Source organism: Onychostruthus taczanowskii, unplaced genomic scaffold (assembly GCF_017590055.1).
Source record: "Onychostruthus taczanowskii isolate IOZ18803 unplaced genomic scaffold, ASM1759005v1 scaffold152, whole genome shotgun sequence".
Classification (NCBI taxonomy): domain Eukaryota; kingdom Metazoa; phylum Chordata; class Aves; order Passeriformes; family Passeridae; genus Onychostruthus; species Onychostruthus taczanowskii.
The window spans coordinates 200,829-224,283 of NW_024498708.1; the positions used below are offsets into that span (position 1 = coordinate 200,829).

Sequence of the window (23,455 nt, forward strand, 5' to 3'; positions counted from 1 at the left end):
TTCATGAGCACACAAGCCTCATCCATGCACTCAGGAACTGCCATGGAAATGCTCCCAGAGATCCCAGAGCACCCTGGAGAGGCACAGGGAACCCAGCTGGGATGGGACTTTGGGGTGTCATCCCATGGGAAATGGGGTGAAAGCCCCAGGGCAGCAGCTCAGGGCTCCCTGGGAACCCCTCCTGCTCCTTTCCCTCTGCTCCTGGGCAGGGAGGGAATCCAGGGAGGATTTTCCACCCAGACCCTCCTGTTCTCCTTCCATCATCTACCGTGTACTGGCTCCTGCTTCCCTCAGGGAGCTCAGCCCTGGCTGCCCTGAGCTTCAGGGATTGCTTCACTCTGGGATTTCCATGGAATTCTGGAATGGTTTGGGTTGGAAGGGACCTCAAAGCCCACCCAGTGCCACCACTGCCATGGCAGGGACACCTCCCACTGTCCCAGGCTGCTCCCAGCCCCAATGTCCAGCCTGGCCTTGGGCACTGCCAGGGATCCAGGGCCAGCCACAGCTGCTCTGGGCCCCCTGTGCCAGGGCCTGCCCACCCTGCCAGGGAACAATTCCTAATTCCCAATCTCCCATCCAGCCCTGCCCTCTGGCAGTGGGAGCCATTCCCTGTGTCCTGTCCCTCCATGCCTTGGAAATATTCCCTCTCCATTTTTCCTGCTGCCCCTTCAGGTCCTGGAAGGTCCAAGTTCGGTCACCCCTGGTGTCTCCTCCAGGATGAACAATCCCACGTTTATTTTAACCAGGAAACACCTCCCGTGGCCACGTGTCCAGGAGCAGCTTCGTCTCTTTAACCCATCCACCACATTTTATGGACAAAGCTCCTGCTGGAATTGCTTTCTCAGGAGTTTTTGCTGCTGACTCAGCATTTCCACCCTGCCACTGCCAGGTCCCTCCCAAGGTCACTCCTGCATTAACTCCCAAGGTGGGAAATGCATCCCAGAAGTGTCTCCTTGCAGGAATCACGGGGCTCAGCCACTGCAGGAGGAGGAGCAAAGCTGATTTAATTCCCATTTTTCCAGCCTGAGAGCTCATTGTGAAGGGAGATTTTTAATGAGATGCCAACCACGGACCAGAGCTGGCTCTGGACAGAGGGATTTTGGGAAGCTCTGGGTGGAAAGCCAGGATTTATGCCCTGGTCCCAAGATGTGAATCTTCACTGGTGCTGAGCAGCTGCAGCCCTGGGAAGGCAGAAAATCAGGGAGCAATGCCCAGGGAATGCTCTGATTTCCAGAGTGGGATGGGGAAAGAAAGGATTTGAGCAGGGCCACAGGGAATTATTCCAGAGGCAGGAATGAACCCTCCACACCCCAAATTCTGTCCTACAGAGGATCCACAGCTCCCACCATCCCAAATCTTCCCCATTCCACACTTTTTATCCCCAGAAAAAAAGTTTTTAACTCCTGAAGGCTGCTCTGAGCTGGAAGATGGAAAATCAGCTCCACTTTTTCTTTGTTCCTGATTTTTTTCCAGCTGCAGGATCATTTATATTTATGGTGCAGGATGTAAAACCCTAGGTTCTTCAGGACCCCAATAACTGCCTGGGCTCAGTTTCTGGGGGATTTTCCTGGAGCTGTTCCACTTTTGGCTCTTGTTTATTAAAGGAGCAACACAAGCAGAGAGATTTAGTTGGAAAACCCAGACTAAATCACAGACTGGGATAAAAGCTGCACACTGGGAAGGTGGGGGAAACCCAAGGTCCCTGAGGACTAATAATTAATTAGAGGAAGTTATTAATGACTGTAATTAGGTTAAAAATTACTTTATGGGAAGAAGGTTTGGGGTGGGAACTGAATGCTGGAGATCCCTCCAGCTCTCCTGAGAGAAGGCTTTGGAGCCCTCAGATGATTTTAAACCAGTCAGAAAATCCCAGGAATGAGCCCTTCCCTCTCCCATCAGCAAAACTCTGGCAAAACCCCCGGAAAAGGGAACACCCTGGAGCTGAGAGTCCCTAAATCTGTTCTTCTGTCCTCTACATCTCCCATGTGGAAGGGGGGATCTGGGGAGGAATGTTTTCCCCTCTCTCTCATCTGGATGATGTTCTGGTTGGATTTCTCATTTTTCAATGGAAATTTTGGAATAGGCAGTGCTGGCAGTGGGGTGGGGAAGGATTCCAGCAGCTGCAGGAAGCCTTGAATTTGCACCAATTTAACCCAAAGTCCCTGAGATCCTCTCTGCAGGCTCCAGCTCCCTGCCCTGCTCCCAAATTTCATCCAGGATGGGATTTTTAAGGAAGGCAAATCTTTTCAATCACTGCTGGAGCTGCCAGGTGGGTCTGACTCGAGGAGCTGTTCCCAAAATCTGAGCATCAGGTACCACATGATACCCTGTCCAGCCCTTTCCACAGCTGCCCATCATCCATCCATCATCCATCCATCCATCCATCCATCCATCCATCCATCCATCCATCCATCATCCATCACTCCATCCATCCATCCATCCATCCATCCATGGGGATGGATGATTCCACAGAAGACGATGATTCCCAGGTATCCCAGGAGAGTTTGTCATCAGTCATGTGGATATTTTGGTGTCATCTGAAAGATTCCTGCTGTTCTCCATCAGGAAGCTCTGTCCTCCTGCCTCTTTTTATATCCTTGGAATGAGTTTTTTCTGGAAAAACCCCAGTGGGCTGGACAGGACCCAGCACTCAGAGTTGCCACAGCTCAGCTCCAGCCATGGAAGAGCAAAGCAGGGAAGTCACCAGGGATAAAATCAGTTCTGGAGATGGAATTACTGTGGGACTTTAAGGAACTGTGGGAATGCAGGACTGTGGGAATAACCATGGGGGATAACTTGGAAAAGTTGCCCTCATCCCAGGAAATTTGAAGCAAGGCATCAAAAACCTCTTAATAATGGAGCTGCATTTCAAGGGGCATCAATTATGGAGAAGGAACCCAGGAGGAATCTCTGGAGGGATCCTGGGGTGGAACGGGAATTTGGGACTTACTCTTTGCTCCTGGGTGGCCACAAAGGTCTGGAATCCGGGGGCCACCCCAAATCCCAGCTCCTGGACGAAGGGAGGCTCGGACTGGCTGTGGATCTGCACCTTGACTCCAGCCTCGAACGTCGTTTCCTCTGGAAGAGAAGGGGGAGGTTAAGGAGCTCGAGAACAGCTGGAATGTTCCCACTTGGATGATCAGATCCCTGATAACTGAGGGAGGAGATCCAGCAGCAGGATTTACCAGGAGCAGACCACTCCTGGGCCTCATCCCAAATCACCTCCCCTTGGCACCAGGAGCATCCCCGGGCCCTGATCCCCGCTCCCCCTCCATGGAACAGTGGCTCCAGCTTACTCTGAACTTCAAGGAAGAGAAACCAGGAGAAAACCTCCCCTTTCCAGCTGGAAAATTTGGTTCCAGCTGCAGATTTTGTTCCAGGACACTTTGGTGACATTCCCACATCACCAAACCAAACCAGCCCCTCCCTCTCCAATCTGAGCTGTTCCCACTCTCCAGGAGGGCTCCAGTACTGAAGATTCATGAATTCATGGATGCCCCTCTGCTGTCCCACCCCTGGCACAGCCCGAGGCCACTTGGGAATGTTGGTCATAAAATTACATTAAAAATGTCCTAAATTTCAAGGAATTTTGGGTTTGGCAGCTGCTCCAAGCTGGAAAAGCCTTTTGGGCTTGGACACATCAGAGCTCGGAGTGATGGGAGGTTCCCGCATCCCAAATCCATGTGGAGTAACTTGAGGTCAGTCCCTCTTTTCCACTAAAACAAGTGGACAAAAGTCACAAAATGGCTTTGGAAGCAGAATTGATGAGCTCAGATCAGCCCTGTGGGCTCCTGTCCCCACACACCTGGGGGTGTCACCTCCTCTCAGAATTCTCCTCAGGATTCCTGCTGCTCTCACATCCCAGCAAACCCCAGATTCCATCTGGGACTAAGGACTGACAGAGGAAGTTGTTAACAAGGCCCAATTTGACCTAAACCTGGAATACTCCTGGATCTGGATCCACGCTGGTGGCCAGCAGTGCCACCTCCACATCTGAGGAGATTCTGTTGGAGGATGAATCATTCCTCAGCCTCCCACTATTCCGTAGCATTTTTCTACAATCTCATTGTGCTTTTCAATTTCTAACAGCTCTTGGAGAACCTTGGGAGCAGGGAATCCCAGCCATTCCAGGGTCTGCATGAAGAGGGGTGGGAGGACACAGGCAGAGGACAAGGGGACAATGAGGGGACACTGGATGAGGTTTTGTGGATCTCAGGAATTCAGGATTTAACTCTGTTGGCAAAGGGATCTGCTGCCTTCTCCCAGGAGGATTTTCCTCAGAGGATCATGGAATCCTGGAATGGTTTGAGCTGGGAAGGGACCTCAAAGCCCACCCAGTGCCCCCCCTGCCATGGCAGGGACACCTCCCACTGTCCCAGGCTGCTCCAGCCCCAGTGTCCAGCCTGGCCTTGGGCACTGCCAGGGATGCAGGGGCAGCCACAGCTGCTCTGGGCACCCCGTGCCAGGGCCTGCCCACCCTGCCAGGGAGGAATTCCTTCCCACAATCCCACCTAAACAGACCCTGCTCACCCAGGGGCCACCAAGGCAAACACAGCGAGACCCCACAGGTGGGATGGGTTTAGGTTGGGATTTGCCAGGACAAACAGGAGCATCCCGGTGCTTACATCCCCTCCCTTCCAGCCCCTCCAGGGTGTCACCTCCCAGCTCAGCAAAGCCATGGTCAAGAGCTCACCCAGGAGTCTGGAATTCTGGAGACCTCACTGCTGTCACTTCCGGGACAACCCCAGCCCCAAATCACACATTCCCACATTCCCAAAAACAAACTCCTGCCAGCTCTTCCCAAATGCCTTTGGTGATGGAGAACATCCCAATCCCATCTCCACAGCCCCACAGCATCCCAGGATCTGCCCCAGCTGCCCAAATCCCAGCCCAGGCCAGGCTCAAACCCTTCCCAAGCTGCCCCCAACCCTCCAGCCCCAGTTCCCATCCCGTTATTCCCGCTCCTGCTGGTCCCACCCACCCCCACGGCTCTGCTGGGTGTTGATCCCCTTCCAGCACTCCGGAGGAGATTCCATCTGCTTGCCTCAGTAATTCTCTGACACCTCAGATGAAAAAAATCCCATTTAGTTTAATTTGTTGGGCAACAGGAATTTTCCCAAAATATTTTCCATCCACAACTCCTCTGCCCATTTCTGCACCTGCCCCAGCTCTAATTCCATGGATTTCCCATGCCCAGGGGTCTGTCCATGGGTAAATCCCTGTCCATCCATACCAAGATCCAGCCTGCAGGTGTCCAAATTAATCTTAAAACCACCAGGATTTGGAATTTTAAAAGGGAAATCCTGGCATGAAGCCAGTGCTGCCCATGGAAAGGGAGGGAAAGGCCACAGCATGGAAAAAACTTTGGGACTGAAGATTAAACCCCACAATTGCAGAATTCCATCAGTGATGATACCCAGGAAAACAAAAGAAACAGGATTTTTTTAGAGGAGCTGCCAACCCCAGGGAGCTTTCCTTGTTTCTCCTGCACAAGGATGAAACAAGAAACATGGAATTGGCTTGGAAAAATTGTCCCTTCTCATCAAAAATCAATTCCTTCCAAAATTCCAGTTTGCTGCTAGCAGAGGCAAGTTAAAAACCCAGCTTGGATGGAAATGCCTGGATCAGAACTTTTTAACTGCATCCTAAATATTTCACACCCGTGCTGGGATCCAGGAGCTTTAGTGGGGATTAAATATTTCTTGGAATTGTGGAAAAAGGGAGGGCCCAGCAGCACCAAAATTCTGGGTTTGGGGCCATTCATTTCTGAAGGAATTTTCCCTGGACACAACAAATCCCAAAGGGCTCCATGGCAACCCCTGGCACTGGAGAGGGCTCTGAATGCCCCAGGGATTTTTCCATTATTTTATTAATATTTCAAATTTTACGAAATATTGACAATTTGACTTTTTTTCCCCCACCCCAAATTTGACAACTTTTTTCCCAATTTTAGCATCATTTGAAATGGCTTTTTCTGGGAATTTCTCCTGGAGCTCTGGGGCTGAGCCACTGCTTTTCCCATTTTTTATAAACAACCATCACCGTGGGGAAAATTAATCCTGGAATCCCTAGATTTGCTCAGAGAAACTAAAACCAATCCCAGTCTGTTGGGATTTGGGTTGCACCTCCCAGTTTTTAACCTTGTTTGGGATGTTGGGAACACTTCATTTATCCTCAGCCCCACTCTCAGGGCTTGGAAATTCAGTTTCTAGCCCATTCCAGGTTGGAACTAATAAAAAATTCCTTGGAAACTGCATTTTTCCATACAGTAATTCCATTCCTGCACCCAGCAGAGTCGCCCAATGAATCCTGAGCCCATTTTATGGAATCATCCATCATTGTGGAGAAAAATAGCCCTGAAATCTTTGGATTGGGTCAGATAAATTCAAAATCAATCCAAATCCCTTGGGATTTGGCATGTCCCAGTTTTAAACCTTATTTTGGGATGTGGCGGAGCCCAACCCCTTCCTTCATCTCCAGCCCCACTCTCAGAGCCTGGAAATTCAGATTTTAAAGCATTCCAGGTTGGGAACAATCCAGAATTCCTTGAGAACTGCATTTTTCCACACATTAAATCCATTCCTGCTGCCAGGGCAGGGTCTCCCAACAAATCCTGAGCTGCTCTTTCCCAGCAGGATTAAAGGAGCTTGAATTAAAGCTGGGATTAATTCACACCTGCTCCCAGCTGGCTGCAGAGGCGAGCTCAGCTTTTACTCCTGCTGCTGCCTTAACATGACTTTTTTGGGAAGAGCATCCCTGGAAAACTCTACAGGGAGCTCCAGCAGAGCTGGGACCAAGCTCATCCCTGAAAACTCAGGAATTAAAATCCCCAGAGCTGCCACAAGCCGGGAGCTTCCCTCTCACCCTGCCTAGCCAAACACATCCAATTCCCCCTGGGAATGAACAGCTGGAGCTGATCCTGGCACTGATTTATTGGGAAACGAGGATTCAGCTAGAGCTGGGAGGTGGGTCTGGTGGAATCCCCAGCTGCAAAGTTGTTATTCCTCACTGCCGGGACTGTTATTCCCCAGCTCTGGAATTGTCATCCCCAGCCAGCAGCTCCAGGGGGGATGTTCCTGCTTGGAGAAAGCCAAAGCAGGTCCCACACACCTCCATCTGGGAATTCCTCAGTTAATTCCCATAAATCTGCCCACGCTCTGGACAGAGGGAACAGAGCTGGGAAAGGTTTGCTCTGTCCTGGGCCTCAGTCTCCTCTCTCTGTAAAATGGGAATGACATCCCAAGGAATTCCTTGGGCTGGAAGTGTCTCCAAGGTCTCTTCCCACCCTCAGGTGCCCCCAAACCCCAGGAGGGGCCCAGGGGGAGCAGCAGCCCCGGGGCAGCCCCAGGAGCCACATCTGGCAGGGAGCCCAGATGTGCATCCCTGGAGGGCCCTCTGGGACCAGGATTCCTGGTGTTCCTTGGCAAGGAAGGACCTGGAGCAGGGGCCAGACATGGCCTGGGAATGCTGGGGGATGCTGAGGTCATCCCGAGGTTTTCCAGCATCCTTTGTTTGGTATCTCCAGGAAATGGTGAACCAGGACTCCCCACCTTCCCAGGGATCTCCAACCCTCCCAGAGATTCCCAACCTTCCAGGGATTCCCTCTTCCAGGGCTCCCACAACTTCCCAGGGATCCCCCATCTTCCAGGGGCTCCCTGCTTCCCAGAAACCTCCCCACCTCCTGTGTGACTCCTGGGAAGGGCAGGAATTCCCAACATGGAAAAGCTGCTCTGGGTGTGCTCCCTGTTCCCACCAACCCCCAGATTCCCCAAATCCTCCTGTGGGAATGTGTCCCCTGCTGATGGAGTGACTAAATTATTCTTTGTCTGCTTAAAAAGGAAAAAAGCCCAGAAGTTTCTCTCCTCAATTTGCTAAAGACACTTCACAGCACCTTGGGGACTTCACCTCAGACCTGGGGCTGCCACCTGGACAGAGGCCAAGAGGTCCCACCTAAGTAATTAGCTAGAAAGAGAAGAGAACAAAGGAAATAATTGCTTTTGTGGAGTGCTTTAGCAGAAGCAGGGACCTCTTGCCCCTGGCTTGGGTTTTTCTCTGTAAGAACTTTGTTGTTTTCCCTTTTATTAAAACTTTTTTTATTTCCAACACTACCTCAGAAGCCATCCTGCTGATTTTATGCCATGTGGGGTGGCCAGGCTATCTCGGGTGTGACAGGTTCTCTGAGAGCTCATAATGCCTGGCTCAAAGAGTAGAACATCATCCTCCCACATTCCTCATTGTTCCAGGAAGTGGGACTTGGATTTGTGTCCTCAGGAACCCCAAGCCCTCCTGAGCAGGGGATCCCTGGATGCTCCCTGTGCTCCCAGGGAGGCTCCTGCCGCTCCAACCTCTCCATATCCAGGCAGGAATCTTGACCAAACTCCCAATGCTCACGTTTTTCCCAGAGAAAGATTTACACTGTCTTGGGTTGGAAATGCAAGATGTGGCTGGGGTGAGTGTTCCATCCCCACCAGTGTTATTTCAAATTTTTATTTTTCCTAATAAAGAACTGTTATTCCTTTTCCCATATCTTTGCCTGAGAGCCCCTTAATGTCATAATTATAATAATTTGGAGGGAGGGGGTTTACATTTTCCATTTCAAGAGAGGCTCCTGCCTTCCTTAGCAGACACCTGGCTTTTCAAACCAAGGCATATACATTGAAACAAAAAATCCAATTGCCATGGAAACATGGCTCCAAGGAAGCAGGAGCTGCAATCCCACCCTGGGAAAATATGTTGTGAAGGCACCAGTTTCACCAGTTTGGCTGCCCCGAGTGGGCTCTGATTTCCATGGAATTGGGGTTTCAGTTTCCTGGGAACGGGGAGGTGAAGCTGGAATCTGAGTGTGATCCCAGCTGAGGCCACGCAGCTTTTCCAGGGAAATTCACTCACTCCAGATTTGTCCTGGGGGTGTTTTTGCTGTGGGCTGAGCTCCGGGAGCAATCAGGGACAAGAAATTTCCTCGTGGATAAAAGGGAGCTGTCTGCCACATCCACCTGGAAAAGGGGCTGATCCCCTGGGGCACAGCAGGAGCGATGTCCTGGGGGCTGTGCGGGGTCTGGGGGAGCCCAGCCTGGCTGGAATCAAGGGAATAAATCCATCCTGGAGAAAAGGAGGCTCGAGGGAACTTCTGACTCCAAACTCCCAGACAGGGTGAGGCAGCCGAGGGATTGGGATTTCTCCTGGGAAAAGGGGACAGGATGAGAGGGAACGGCCCCAGGCTGTGCCAGGGGAGGCTCAGGCTGGGTTCAGGAAAAGTTCCCTCATGGAAAGGGTGGCCAGGCCCTGGAAGGGGCTGTCCAGGGTGGTCTGTAGTCATCCCAGCTGTCACCACAGAATGACACCTCTGCTGCAATTTCCCTTTGCTTCCAGGAGAAGGCAATGGCCGGAATGGGGGAGAGGAGGAAAAACAGCTTTGCCAGGAAAAGAGGGAGACAGAGGGAATTTGGGAGGGAGCAAAGGCTGGGAAGGAAGCAAAGGGGTCTCTGCAGTCTGATCCCAAGGAATGAGGGCACGGAGCCAATGCTTCCCTCTGGCTCCTCTGGAATTCCAGCCTGGATGTGTCCCAGGCCAGGCTGGACAGGCCTTGGAGAACCTGGGACAGGGGGAGGTGTCCCTGCCCAGTGGATGGAATTTAAAGTCCCTCCCAACCCAAAGCATTCCATGGGTCTGGAATTCCTACAGTATCAACTGGGAAAAATATCCAGGACAAACCCCAGCTCCCACCTGCCCTGGGCTGGGACTCCAAGCCTCCCTGCAGAAATTCCTGATTTATCTCCCACTTTGGGTTTATTTGGGTGCCATCCACCCCATCCCTGGGTCATGGAGTGGGAAGGGACAGGAGCTGGGACTCCAGAGCTCCTCCAGCTCCTCCCCAGCCTGGAGAGGAGGTTTTCCCCTGCTCCCTCCTCTCCCAGCTCCCTCCCTTCCCGAGGAACAGGAGGTGTTGTACAACCCCATGGAGCTGCTGTGCTATTTTTAGGGAACATATTGCATTTGCATCCCAAATATGGGGCCAGATGGCTCCATGGATATTATTAAAAAGCTCCTTACATAATCCAGGAGCAGGAGAAAGCGTCAGGATTCCAGCCCAGGGCTGGGAAAGTTTTCCTGGATGAGCAGGAGCCAGGAATTCAATATTCCAGCTCCTCACTCCTATTTAATCATTGAAAAGAGGGAATAAATGTCTGGGAAGCTGCTCTCCAGGGGTCATCCCAGGGCAGGCAGAGATGCTCCTGCCAGGTGATGCTGCTTCCATGATCAAGGAATACAAATCCCCTTCCCACCTCAGCATCCCTTGGGAATCACGTGTGGCAGTGAAAGGAGGAGGCGGGAGAGCCAGAGGAACCAGAGCTCCATGGATGTTATTAAAAAGCTCCTTACATAATCCAGGAGCAGCAGAAAGCACCAGGACTCCAGCCCCAGGCTGGGAAAGGTTTGTTGGATGAGCAGGATCCAGGAATTCAATATTCCAGCTCCTTGCTCATGTGCTATTAATTAATTAAATTATTAAGCTTAATTTTTAATCATTAAAAGGAGGGAACAAATGTCTGGGAAGATGCTCCCCTGGGGGTCATCCCAGGGCAGGCAGGGATGCTCCTGGGATGCTGCTTCCACAATTTCTCTGTGCTGGGGAAGGAATAAAAATCCCTTCTCACCTCAGCATCCCTTGGGAATCACGTGTGGCAGTGAAGGGTGACCACAGGAGGGACAAGAGCCAGAAGATCCAGAGCTCCATGGATATTATTAAAAAGCTCCTTACCTAATCCAGGAGCAGGAAAAAGCACCAGGACTCCAGCCCAGGGCTGGGAAAAGTTTTCCTGGATGAGCAGGAGCCAGGAATTCAATATTCCAGCTCCTTGCTCCTCCCTATTAAATTAAATTTTTAATTATGAAAAGGAAGGAACAAGTGTCCCATAACCTGCTCTCCTGGGTGGGATCATCCCAGGGCAGGCAGGGATGCTCCTGGGATGCTGCTTCCACGATTTCTCCGTGGGGGAAGGGAATAAAAATCCCTTCCCACCTCAGCATCCCTTGGGAATCACGTGTGGCAGTGAAGGGTCAGGAGGGAGCAGAGCCAGAATCTCCGTAGCCACCTGCAGGGGGGTGGGGAAGGAGCAGAGATTCCCTGGAGGCAGGGAGGGAAGGAGGAGGGATGTTCCCGGCATCCAGAGCCGGGGGTGTCACCCATCTGCCAGTCTTGTTCAGCTGCTGCCCCCAGGGACTGCGATGATCCCAAATAAATCAAAATAAGGGAAAACAGCTCAGAAAGGCACAGAAGCAGATCCCGCTCATCCCTCCCCCTCCAGGAGCTTCCCCTGGAACAGCCTGAAAAATTAAACAAGGAAAAGCTGCTGCTGACTCTGGCTGCTGGAGGAGCCAGAGGGAAGCAGAATTCCCAGGGGTGAGGAGGGGTCCTGGAAGAGCTGCTGCCCCTTTGGGATGGGTGGATGATGGATGGATGGCTGGATGGATGGATGGATGGATGGATGGATGGATGGATGGATGGATGAGATGGGGATGTCCAAGGGTCCAGCCAGTTTTTCTTATGGATGAAATGGAGATCACAGGATCATGGAATTGTTTGGGTGGGAAGGGACCTCAAAGCTCCCCCAGTGCCACCCCTGCCATGGCAGGGACACCTCCCACTGGCCCAGGCTGCTCCAAGCCCCAATGTCCAGCCTGGCCTTGGGCACTGCCAGGGATGCAGGGGCAGCCACAGCTGCTCTGGGCCCCTGTGCCAGGGCCTGCCCACCCTGCCAGGGAACAATTCCTAATTCCCAATCTCCCATCCAGCCCTGCCCTCTGGCAGTGGGAGCCATTCCCTGTGTCCTGTCCCTCCATCCCTTGTCCCCAGTCCCTCTCCAGCTTTCCTGGAGCCCCTTCAGGCCCTGCCAGGGGCTCTGAGCTCTCCCTGGAGCTTCCCTTCTCCAGGAAAGGATTTTCCCTCTCTGTACCCCTAAGCATTGCAGTACCTCCCTCCTTTTGTCTCTCAGTGTCCCCAGGTGTCCCCACAGCCCTGTCCCCTCCTGCCACCCCCACTAAGGAGGATTTTATGGATTAATAAATGGAAATATGAAAAATTTGCAGTGAGTTTCGGTGTCAGCCACAGGGCATTCCTAGCTCTGGGGCAGCAGGAGGGGCAGGACTTCCCAACCAACTTGGGAAAACTCCAGGCAGCTCAGGCTGCTGGAACTGGGCTGGAAACAGGGGAAATAAACCAAAAATATCCATCAGTGCCAGGCTGATGGGAATTTGGGTAGGAAATGGTGGGGCTGGCATTGGAAGGTTTTCAAGGAATGGGGAGAAAACAGCAGGAGGTGAAATCCAGCAATGGATAAGAATGAGGCAGAGCTGAATCCGGATGGATTTTCCAAGAGAGACAAAGAAGGGAATTCCTCATCTTGTGGCCACCTGAGAGCTGACCACCAATCCCAGTGGTCACCATGGTGATGATCCATCCACCCCATCCCTCGACTTATTGAGATGGAAAATCCCATTTAAGGAGTTATGGAGGGTGGGGTGGCTCCAGTCCGGATTTCATCCCATTCCTCTCCCAAATTCACCTTCCCAGGTGCCAACACCCCACGGGAGGGGGCTCCAGGAGCCCTGGCAGTGGAAATGCCACACCAGCTCTGGTCACAGGGGGGATGGATGGGGACAGGGAAAGGAGCACCCCAGAGTGGCTGGGATGGGAAGAGGAGCGGGAAAGGCGGGATTTGGGAGGAGTCCAGCACAGCTTGGGTTGTGTCTGGCAAGGGGAAAGCTCCGGATCCTCTCTATAAATATTCCCAGGCAAACACCAGACGGGAGCAGAACATTTCCACTGGCAGGAAAAACAGTGGGGAAAACAAAGGATGCAGACTGGAACAGGTTATCCTGGGATACCAACCCCAAGCTCTTCATCTGGGGACACTCCAGGCAGCCAGCCTCAGCTGAGGGTGCAAATAAAGAGGGGCTTTGAGATTTTCCCCTCTGAATCAGCTCTGATGTCCCCTGGGATGTGTATTGTGAGCTGCTCCAGCCTGGAATTACAGGGAGTCTGCAGAACCTGCAGGACTTGGAGGAAAAGGTTGGAAAGATGATGGAGAGAAGCCCTCAGGGGAACACTCTGGGGGCTGGGGGAGCAAACTGGGGGATCTCCACTGGGACCAGACTGGTGCTGGCTCCAGACTTTGGGTCTGGGGAGATGTTGGATGTGGGCAGAATGGGGGAGGATGGGATCCTTCCCTGGAAGTGACAATGCCAAGAGAGCTCAAGGTGCCCTGGTGGATCAGAGGTGAGCAGATGCCCAGGGAGGGAGAGCTGGCTCAGAGCCCCTTTTCTCCAGGCATGCATTCCATGAACGGCCTCGGGCTGTGCCAGGGGAGGCTATGGTTGGATACTGGGGAAATTCCTTCATGGAAGGGCTGGTCCAGGGAGGGAGTCCCTGACCTTGCAGGGATTTAAATCCAGGTGGATGTGGCACTTGAGGACAGGAGCCAGTGGTGGCCTTGGCAGTGTTGAGGGGTGCTGGACTCATCTCAGAGGACTTTCCCAACCTGACCAATTCCATAACCCTGGATTCGGAGCCATCTTTCCTCACAAAAAACAGGAATTCTGCCCCCTCTGCCTGGCACATTTTGGGATGGTTAACATCAAATCCCTCTCTCCCATCTCCCCTCTGGACATCCCCATTTTCCTTCCTGAGCTTCCAGGGACAGAAAAGAGACTCTTCCACCCACAAAGCCCTTCCCTTCCCCCTGCTCCCACTCCAGAACTGTCCCCAGCTCTGTCCCAGCTCAGGACTGTCCCCATCCCAGCCCCATCTCAGCCCAGTCCCAGCTCAGGAGTGTCCCCAGCCCAATCCCAGCCAAGGCTGTCCCCATCCTGTCCCAGCCCAGGACTGTCCCCAGCCTGTCTCATCCAGGACTGTCCCCATCCTGTCCCAGCCCAGGACTGTCCCCAGCCTGTCCCAGCCAGCACGTGGCACACCCTGCTGGCCCAGGACAGGAGGAAGGGTGGGCAATGTGGCCTGGGGGGCACAGGGAAGGGGCCCAGGTGCAGCACAGGCCACCTGTGGCTCCTGTCACTGTCCCCAGTTCCAGGTTGCTGTGTCCACAGCCCTGGGGAGGCCACCAAGGCCACCCCCAGCCCCTCTGAGGGACTGTCCCCAGCTGTCCCTAAAGCACAGGGAGGATGGATGTCCATGGTGGGACACCAGCAGGAAAAGGCTGAATCCCTGGGTTTGGGTTTCTTTCCCACACCAGATCCTGCCCTGTCCCTCTCTGTCCCCAGCTGGGTCCCCCACCCCCACAGACCCATTTTCTCCCATTTTCTCCCCTCCATCCCCTCCAAGCCAATCGACTCCTTCCCAGCTCTGCCTCCTCCAGGAAGCCCAGCAGGAGCCCTGGAGCAGCTCAGTTCTTCCCTCAGAGCAGATAATTTCATATTCAGAGCTGGTGATTTGTCCCTCCAGAGCAGATCATTTGCTCCTCCAGAACAGATTATTTATTCCTTCAGAGCACATTATTTCATATTCCAGAGCAGATTCTTTCCTCCTCCAGAGCAGATTATTTATTCCTCCAAAGCAAATTATTTGCTTATCCAAGGCAAAATATTTCATAATCCAGAGCAGATTATTTGTTCCTTCAGAACAGATCCTTTATTCCTTTGGAGCTGTTTATTTGCTCCTCCAAAGCTGATTTTTCACTCCTTCAAAGCAAATTATTTACTCCTTCAGATCAGATTATTTAATATTCCAGACCAGATTATTTTTTCCTCCAGATCAGATTTTTGTGGCCCTTCAGAGCAAATTCTTTGCTCCCCCAGCGTATCTTATTTAATATCCCAGAGCAGATTATTTATTGCTTCAGAGAAAATGATTTACTCCTTCAGAGCAGATGCTTTATCCTTCCAGAGCAGTGTGTTTGTCCTTCAGAGCAGATTCTTTGCTCTTTCCAAGCTGTTTATTTATTCCTCCAGAGCAGATTGTTTAATATTCCAGAACAGATTCTTTGTTCCTCCAGGGCAAATTATTTGTTCCTCCAGAGCAGATTCTTGGTTCCTCCTGAGATGATTATTTAATATTCCAGAGCAGAGTCTTTGGCCTTTCAGAGCAGGTTTTTTCCCTTTCAGAGCAGATTCTCTGCTTCTCCAGAACAGATTATTTCAGATTCCAGATCAGATTATTCTGTTCCACCAGAGCTGCCCCAAGCAATGCTGGTTTAAGAGAGCACTGCCAGGTCCTGCTGCTGCTCTACACAATGGAAACCCTTCCAGAGCCTCTCCAGCAGGGAAAACCCATTCCCAGGAGTGAAACACCCTTCCCAAGGGTGAAAAACCCATTCCCAGGAGTGAAACACCCTTCCCAAGGGTGAAAAATCCATTCCCAGGAGTGAAAAACCCATTCCCAGGAGTGAAAAACCCTTTCCAAGGGTGAAAAACCCATTCCCAGGAGTGAAAAATCCATTCCCAGGAGTGAAAAACCCATTCCCAGGAGTGGAAAATCCATTCCCAGGAGTGGAAAACTCATTCTCAGGAGTGGAAAACCCATTCCCAGCAGGGAAAACCCACTCCCAGGAGGGAAAACCTTCCCCACATCCTCCTCAGCACCAGGAATTCAGGAATTGCCCTCGGGAAGCAGCTGGGAGGTCTCAAGCACCAACTGAACAAAATGGGAGCAAAAGATTATCCCTGAGCTAAAGGGATTAATCCAATTAAATTTAATGAGCCTTTGGAATAGACTTTTATCTCCAAAGCTTTTTCCAGCCCTGAAATCTCCTAGGATTGATGAAAATGTTCCAAGCCCGTCCAGGAAGGAAACTGAGCCCCCCACAGGGAAGGGCTGGGATCAGGGAATGACCTGGGTGATTCCCAAGGGAAACCAGAGCACCCCCAAACCTCAGCTGAGGCTCTGAGACCTCGCTCCCAGTGCTTGGAAAAAGCAGGAATAAAAATCCAAAGTTTGCAAACACCTTTAGAGCTCCTGGGACAGGGAACAACCCCAGACTTTGTCACCTTGCTGGCACCACTCCAAATTCCAAGGCTTTTCCCATGTTTTCCCATGCATTCCTGCTATTTTGAGGGCTCCTATTTCAGCTGTGGGCATTTGACAGCAACAAAGCTCCAAGGAAAGCTGGAAATGAAGATTTCATTTGAATGCTTCATCTGTTGATTTTCAGGGCCTTATCTTGGCTTTCCCAGATTCCCAAAGCCAGAGGGTTTGGATTCCTTCAGGCTTGCCTTTAATGAACATTTCATTGAATTTGGGGCTTCTTCTTTTTCTTTCTTTTTGAAGGAGGCTTTTGAAGCATCCACAGCCCTGGAAGGATTTTCCTGCCTTTGATTTGTTCTCACAGCCTTTGGTTGAACAAAATTCTGGGACGATTCCAGAGAGGAAAAATTCCAGGGAAACTTCCAGGGCCTAGAGGGCCTCCAGGAGAGCTGGAGAGGGACTGGGGACAAGGGATGGAGGGCCAGGACACAGGGAATGGCTTCCACTGCCAGAGGGCAGGGATGGATGGGAGATTGGGCAGGAATTCCTGGTTGGGAAGTTGGGGAGGGGCTGGAATTCCCAGAGAAGTCATTTTGGTTAAAAATCAGCTGGGAAAAGCCATCCCAGCTGAGGCTGCACAGGGACAATCCTGCTTCCTGGAGAGGCTGGGCATTCCCAGGCAGCAAAAACTGGGAAAATCCCCCAAACCCAGGGGCTCAGTGCTGTTCATCCTTCTGAAAATAGGAATAAAAGGGGCCCAGAGAGGAAAAGGGGCCTGGGCAGGAATAAGCCAGAGGGGCTCAGGCCAGGAGAAGTCGTTGGTTTTTATGGAATAGGAAAATCTTGGATCAGCCCACCCAAGGCAGGGGGACCTTGAAGGGCTGCTTGGGGTCACCTAAAATGTCCTGGCCCTTTTCCTGAGGAGAGCCAGGATTCCCTGGGTCAACAAGAATTCCTGAATTAGCCAGGATTCCTGAGTTAGCCAGAATTCCCTGAATTAGCCATGATTCCTGAATTAGCCAAGATTCCCTGAATTAGCCAGAATTACCTGAGTTAGCCAGGATGCCTGAATTAGCCAGGATTCCCTGAATTAATTAGCCAGGGCTCCTGAATTAGCCAGGATTCCCTGAGTTGGCCAAGATTCCATGAATTAGCCAGAATTCCTAAATCAACCAGAATTCCCTGAACCAGCCAGCATTCCCTGGCCCACGTTTGCCACCTCTCAGCAGCCCCTGGTGACCAGAGCAGCCCTCAAATAATTCTGCCACTACAAATCAATTAATATTTGATTGTCAGCACCAAAGCCCTGGGAGGAGCAGCAGCTCAAACCTTACTCAGGGTTTGGGTCTTTGAGTTGTCACACACCCCAGGAACTCCTGGATTTGGGAATTGCTCCTCAGGGCCTCTGGAATTCTCCTGGAGCTGGGAAGAGGCAGGGCAGGGCTTGAAAAGCAATTTTGGCTCTGCCGTGATGGAGCAGGAGCTGCTGCTCCCATGTGCCCAGGGATTTACAGGAGCTGCTCCAGGCTGGGATTGGCCCTGGGATTGGAGGTGTGGGATGAGTGGAATTCCTTGGAGGGATATTTTCCTTAAAATCCAAAGATTGTTTGGATTTGATTAACGGGGGAATTTAATTTCTAGACCCTTTGGGATTTCTGAGCCAAAAAGAAGGGATATTTCAGCCATCAGGAGCAGGTTTGGCAGCTGGGATGGAGCAGGAGCCTGGAATTTCCACAGGGGATTTCCTCAGCAGGCAGTGAGGGAAGTAATGGAAAAACATTCCCATGCTTTGCCGATCAATCCCTCTGGTCTCCAGGATGAGCTGGAAGCTGAGGCCTGGCCAGGAGCTGCTCTAAGGAATCTTCAGCCCATCCTGGTGCACTCAGCACATCTCGGAGCATCCTCTGGATCCAGTTTGGGCACTTGAGTACCCAGAATTTGAAAAAAAAAAAAAAAATTAGGAATCCCGATGGTTGTTTGCTGCAGGAATTTCATCTCCTGCTTTCCCAGAAACCAGGCCCCTTGACACAGCTGAGAAACTGTGTGGCATTCACACTCTCTGAAAAAATCCCTTCACCCAGGATATTTCTCCTGGGAAGCTGAGAAGCCTCTGAGAAAAGGAAAACAATTCTTATCTCATTTGCTTCTCCTGTGCTGTGCTCACGTGGAATGTGTTTGGAGATTGTGTACCCACAGGTGATTGTTTCATTGGTTTTGGTGTGAGTTGTTTTGACTCTGGCCAATCAGGGCCAAGATGTGTCTGGACTCTGGAAAGAGCCACGAGTTTTATTATTATCTTTTTAGCATTCAATAAGTATCTTTTCTGTGTTCTTTGATATAGTACAGTATTCTTTAATATAATATAGTATCATAAAGTAATAAATTAGCCTTCTAAGAACATGGAGTCAGAGTCATCATTCCTGCCTGCCATGGGGACTTCTGCAAACACAACGAAACTGCTCTTACTCCTGCCTCCTGCTGGAGAATCCCAGATTTTTAGGGGTTGGAAGGGACCTTGAACATCCTCCAGTGCCCCCCAGCCTGGGCAGGGACATCCTCCACTGCCCCAGGCTGCTCCAGCCTCGTGGGAATTGGAAAAACAGAAACTTCCACAGACACAGGAGGGTTTGAACTGCAGCCTTGGGAGAAGTTTGGATTGATGTAAAAAATACAATACACAGATATTAAGTGGAAACACAATAAACTTCCGTTTCTGTAGTTGTAAGAAAGGGTATACCTCAATTAAGTGAGAAACTGCATTGGCAAGATGGTGAAGGGTTTATAGTGTAGGGCTGTGGTTGTGTGGAGTAGCTGAGAGTTTAGGGGATGTAACAGAAGCATCTGTGTGTAAGTGAGACAGAAACCACTGGGTAAAAGTATCCACAGTGCAGCAGAAGTAACTAAAGGTGACAGGTCAGAAAAGCAAAATAAACCTTGTGGTATCTGTCCATTGGAACAGACAGCTCTGCATTGCTCTGTAACAAAGAACTTGTGACTGCTCTGAGCTGAGTGCCTGCTCCTCTCAACCTCAGACTGCAAGGCAATGTGTGCTCCATCCCCACCTGTCAGAGTGGGGCAGCTCTCTGCTGTTCTTCAGGCAGTTTTCTTTATTACTCCCACAGCCAATCCTCCCTCCAGGAGATCTCTGCTGTTCCTGGCCACTGAGTGTCCCTGCATGGCTGATCAAATTCCATCATCCCGTGGGAGATGTGAGCCCAGGGGAGGAGCCAAGCATTCCTACCTGGATATGATCTGAGATCCTGGGACAGCAGAACAGAATCCTTTCCACTGCATTCCCAGAGGAACAGCAGCTGCCTCTTCCCCTGGACCTTCAGAGGAAGACTCCACCTTTCCCCAGGATCCTTGCTCCAGCAGAACCACCCCTGACACTGCAGGAGGGCTGCAGCCACAATTCCAATGGGATGCTGCCAACACCCTGACCCACAGGGTGTCAGGCTGTGTTCTGACTCTGTCAGTGTTTGTTTGGTTTACTGCATTGTTTATTTTATCTTTTTATTTTCTTTCATAATAAAGAACTGTTATTCCTGCTCCCATATTTTTGCCTGAGAGCCCCTTAATTTAAAATTTATAACAATTTGGAGGGAGGGGGTTTGCATTTTCCATTTCAGGGGAGGCTCCTGCCTTCCTTACAGACACCTGGCTTTCCAAACTGAGATACTCACAGCCTCTGAGACTCATGTTTATCTGAGCAATAAATTGTTCCTAGCACAAAAGCAGTCCCATCCCTTCATTAAAAAATGTGACAATAATACAGCCTGGCCTTGGCCACTGCCAGGGATCCACAATTCCCTGTGCCACTCTCCCAGTGACAACAGAGACAGGAGCTCAGTGGGAAGGGAAAACCCAGCTCCTTCCATCCCGTGGATCTCCCTCAGCCCACATCCCTTTGTCCCTGAACACCACAGTTGTTGGGCAATACTTTTATTTTGAGTTAGAGATGGGGTAACTGAAAGGGGTTTTAAAAATTTGTATTCTATTTTTAGTCTCATGAGAAGGGTGAGATAATGTAGATGTTATAATTTACACTATTATAATTAGAAGTTGATTGTTGCTTAATTATAATTTACTATATGTATAATATAATATAATAATATATTATAGCATATATAATATATATAGTATATATAATATAGGTACTATACTATAGTATACTATAATATACTATATGTATTTTTTTTGTTTATTCATTTTTTGTTATATTATGTTGTAGACGTTTTAAAGTTAATAATCTAAAATTTTCGTGAGTCTTATTAGAATGTATCTTTCACAGTTCTATTTCTTTAAAGTATTCAGTCTTATTTGTAAGGCTATTTTTTAAAAACTTTTTTTTTAGTTTATTTTTTTTCTTAGTAATATTTGCTTTATTTTATGGTATTTTTAAGTTAGTATTTCTTATTTCAGTGTTTGCACACGGATGCACACTGTGTGGGCCTTCTGTCAGGCCCTGAGAGCTCTCTACAAATCCATTTCCCACCCTGGGTCCCCCTCCAGGGCTGGAATTCTGGAGCTCCTTCCCTTGGAGAGCCCAGTCTGGAGGCAGCAGCGATGTGATTGAATTCCAAGCACACTGAAATTATTATGCAAATATTTGGAAATAATGAACTCCCTCCCTCACCTCGGCAGAGCGGAGTGAGGCGTTGCTGTGGCAACAGCCACTCTCAACCACCAGAGCTCCCGTTTGGGATTCTGCCGGTGTCCAGGGAGCCCCAGAGCATCCAGGACAGGCTGTCCCAGCTGCTGAGGGACAGGAGCAGCCTCCTGATGAAGGGATCAAAGTTCCACCAGCTCTGAGGGCAAGCAGGTCTACCTGGGCCTGGGAGAACATGGCCAAGGCTCCTGGGAATGAGCCCAGGAGCTTCTCCTTCATCCCTTCAGCAAATCAAAGCCCTGTTCATGGAGTTTTTCCTTGAATCCTGTACAATTCCAGGTTTAAAGAGATCTCAATAACTCCCAGTGCAATCCAAGCCCAGAATGTCAGCCCCGGTCCAGAGACAGGAGAATCCAAAATCAACCCAGGTCCAGGGATAGGAGAATCCAAAATCAAGCCAGGGACAACAGAACCCAACACAACTCAGGTCCAGGAGAATCCAAAATCAACCCAGGGACAGGATATTCATCCTGGACGAATGTCCCCATGGGGCCCTGCCACACAAACAGCTCCTGGCAAGTTTTCCAGCAGCATTTTGGGATGCTTTGTTTGAGAGGTCACCATGGGTTCCAGAAAGCTGCAGCCACCACTGCTGGGCACTGCTAAGGACAGCTGTGCCTGGGTGGCTCTGGTGGCACTGTCCCCATCCTCTCCCCTATGCTCTTGCCCATCATTTCTGCAGCAGGTTCATTCAAGGATCACTTCATTACAGTGCTCCCCACAACCCCACATCCACTCCAGGAGCTGCATCCCCATCCATGGGACCTGGGGACACCCCACAGCCCAGCTCTCCTGGTCAGCACCTCTTGCTCCAGGACCAGAGAGTTCCAGCTCCTCTGGAGATGCTCAGCCCAGCCAGGTTCATTCCTACACAGATTCCATCCACCCCTAATGCTCCAAAGCCAAGGAACCCAGTCCTTGCTACACCCACACAGCACCAACCCACCAAACACAACTCAGGGCAGCAAATATTTCCAAATTAGAAGGAGAAGGAAAACCCAGAGAGCAGCTGGAGTCCACCTTGAACACAGCCTCCCAAAAATGCCTTTCCAGGGGAGAGGGATGTGCTGGAGCCTCTGAAGGTGTCCCCACACTGCTGTCACCCATAAATGCCACCCTTGCCCAGGACAGGCAGTGCCATTCCTGCCTGGCATCCCAAACCTTGGGGCTGGGACACCCAGGCCCAGCACTCCCCAAAATACTGCTCCCAAGGGGCCACCACAAACCCCAGGGAGAAAAGTGACACATCCTGGACTGAGCAGGATCTTGCTCCCAGAGCTGGTTTAGGCATGGTCTGGGAAGGATGGGATGGGATGGGATGGGATGGGATGGGATGGGATGGGATGGGATGGGATGGGGTGGGATGGGGTGGGATGGTTTTTCCAAGAAAATCACCTGAGGAAGAGGCAGCTCTTACCGGTTTCTCCCCAGATGGGCAGATACTCGTCCTGCTGGATGTCCAGCATGATTTCCAGGCCGTTCCCTGTCCCCCCCTTCACCGTGGTGAGGAGAGGCCGCCCCTCCTCTCCTGAGTTAAACATGTAGCATTTCCCATATTTTGTAAACACCTGTGGGGAAAAAAGAGAGGAATTAGGGAATATTTCCCACATAATTAATCCCCATTCCCAACTGGCAGAAGGATGGTAAACAGCCACAAGATGCAGGTCAGGGGGAAATATCCACATAAATATCCTCATAAATACGCACATCAATATCCACAGAAATATCCTCAGAAATAGCCTCCTAAATATCCACAGAAATCCATCCAGGTTTAATAATTTGTTTAATCATTGTGCTTTCCTTATGGAAATTAAAAGAGGGAAGGGAGGAAGGAAAAGCTGTTTGGAGGGAAAGCTCAAAAGCTCCTGGAGTCGTTCCAGTCAGTCCAAGCTCTGACAGACACACACTGGCCTTAAGCTCCTGCTAAAAATTCACACAATTCCCTGGTTTTGGATGGAGTCTCAGCCCATTTAGGCCTTGGAAAAGCTCTCCTGGCATTAAAAATCCAATACCCCCTTCATTCCTCCCTCTGCCACTTCTTGGAAAATAGGAAGAGCTAAAAACACCTGGGGAAATGAGGAAAGATTTCCTCCATCATTTTGCTCTTCTTCAGTCTTATTTGGGGAGGATTCCTGATAGAAATTCCTGGCAAAGCCCAGTGGAACTTGCAGGCACCACCAGCACTGTAAAGCAGTGGGGCATCTGTGCAGGGTGGACATGGGGCTCCAGGAGGAATGTGTGGAACACGGGTTTTCCAGAGGGAGAACAGGGGTTTTCCAGTGCGATGGAAACTGGAAAACCTGGAGAACACAGGTTTCCCAGTGGGAGAACACAGGTTTTCCAGTGGCAGAAAATGGGTTTTCCAGTGGTAGAACTGGGGTTTTCCAGGGAGAAGGACACAGGCTTCCAGGTGCAGGACACATGGGTTTCCAAGGGAGGGAACATGTCCTTTTCCAGGGGGGCACACAGCGTTTCTGAGGGGAGCAAACATGGGTTTCCACGTGGGATGGACACAGGATTGATTCCAGGAGGAATGGACACATTTCCATGTGGAGTGCACATAGATTTCCAAGAGGGAGGGACACTGCTTTCCAAGTGGGATGGACATATGAAGAACACAGGTTTCCAAATGGGGTGGACATGTGTTTCTAAGAAGAGTAAACATGGGTTTCCCAGTGGGAAAACACAGATTTCCCAGTGGGATAAAACACAGATTTCCCAGAGGATAATGCAGATTTCCCAGTGGGATAAAACACAGATTTCCCAGTGGGATAATGCAGATTTCCTAGTGGGATATCACAGATTTCCCAGTG

General features: G+C 50.7%; 1 protein-coding gene across 2 annotated transcripts in view; it reads right to left on the reverse strand.

Moving 5' to 3' along the window:
* Positions 1-23,455, reverse strand: part of LOC121333016 (acid-sensing ion channel 2) — a 398,005-nt gene that overhangs the window by 16,357 nt on the left and 358,193 nt on the right. For both annotated transcript variants that reach the window (XM_041399031.1, XM_041399033.1), the window contains exons 2-3: positions 22,060-22,210; positions 2,951-3,078 (exon numbers count right to left, since the gene is read on the reverse strand). In XM_041399031.1, coding sequence (XP_041254965.1) covers positions 2,951-3,078; positions 22,060-22,210 — 279 coding nt within the window. The remainder of the gene's footprint in view (positions 1-2,950; positions 3,079-22,059; positions 22,211-23,455) is intronic.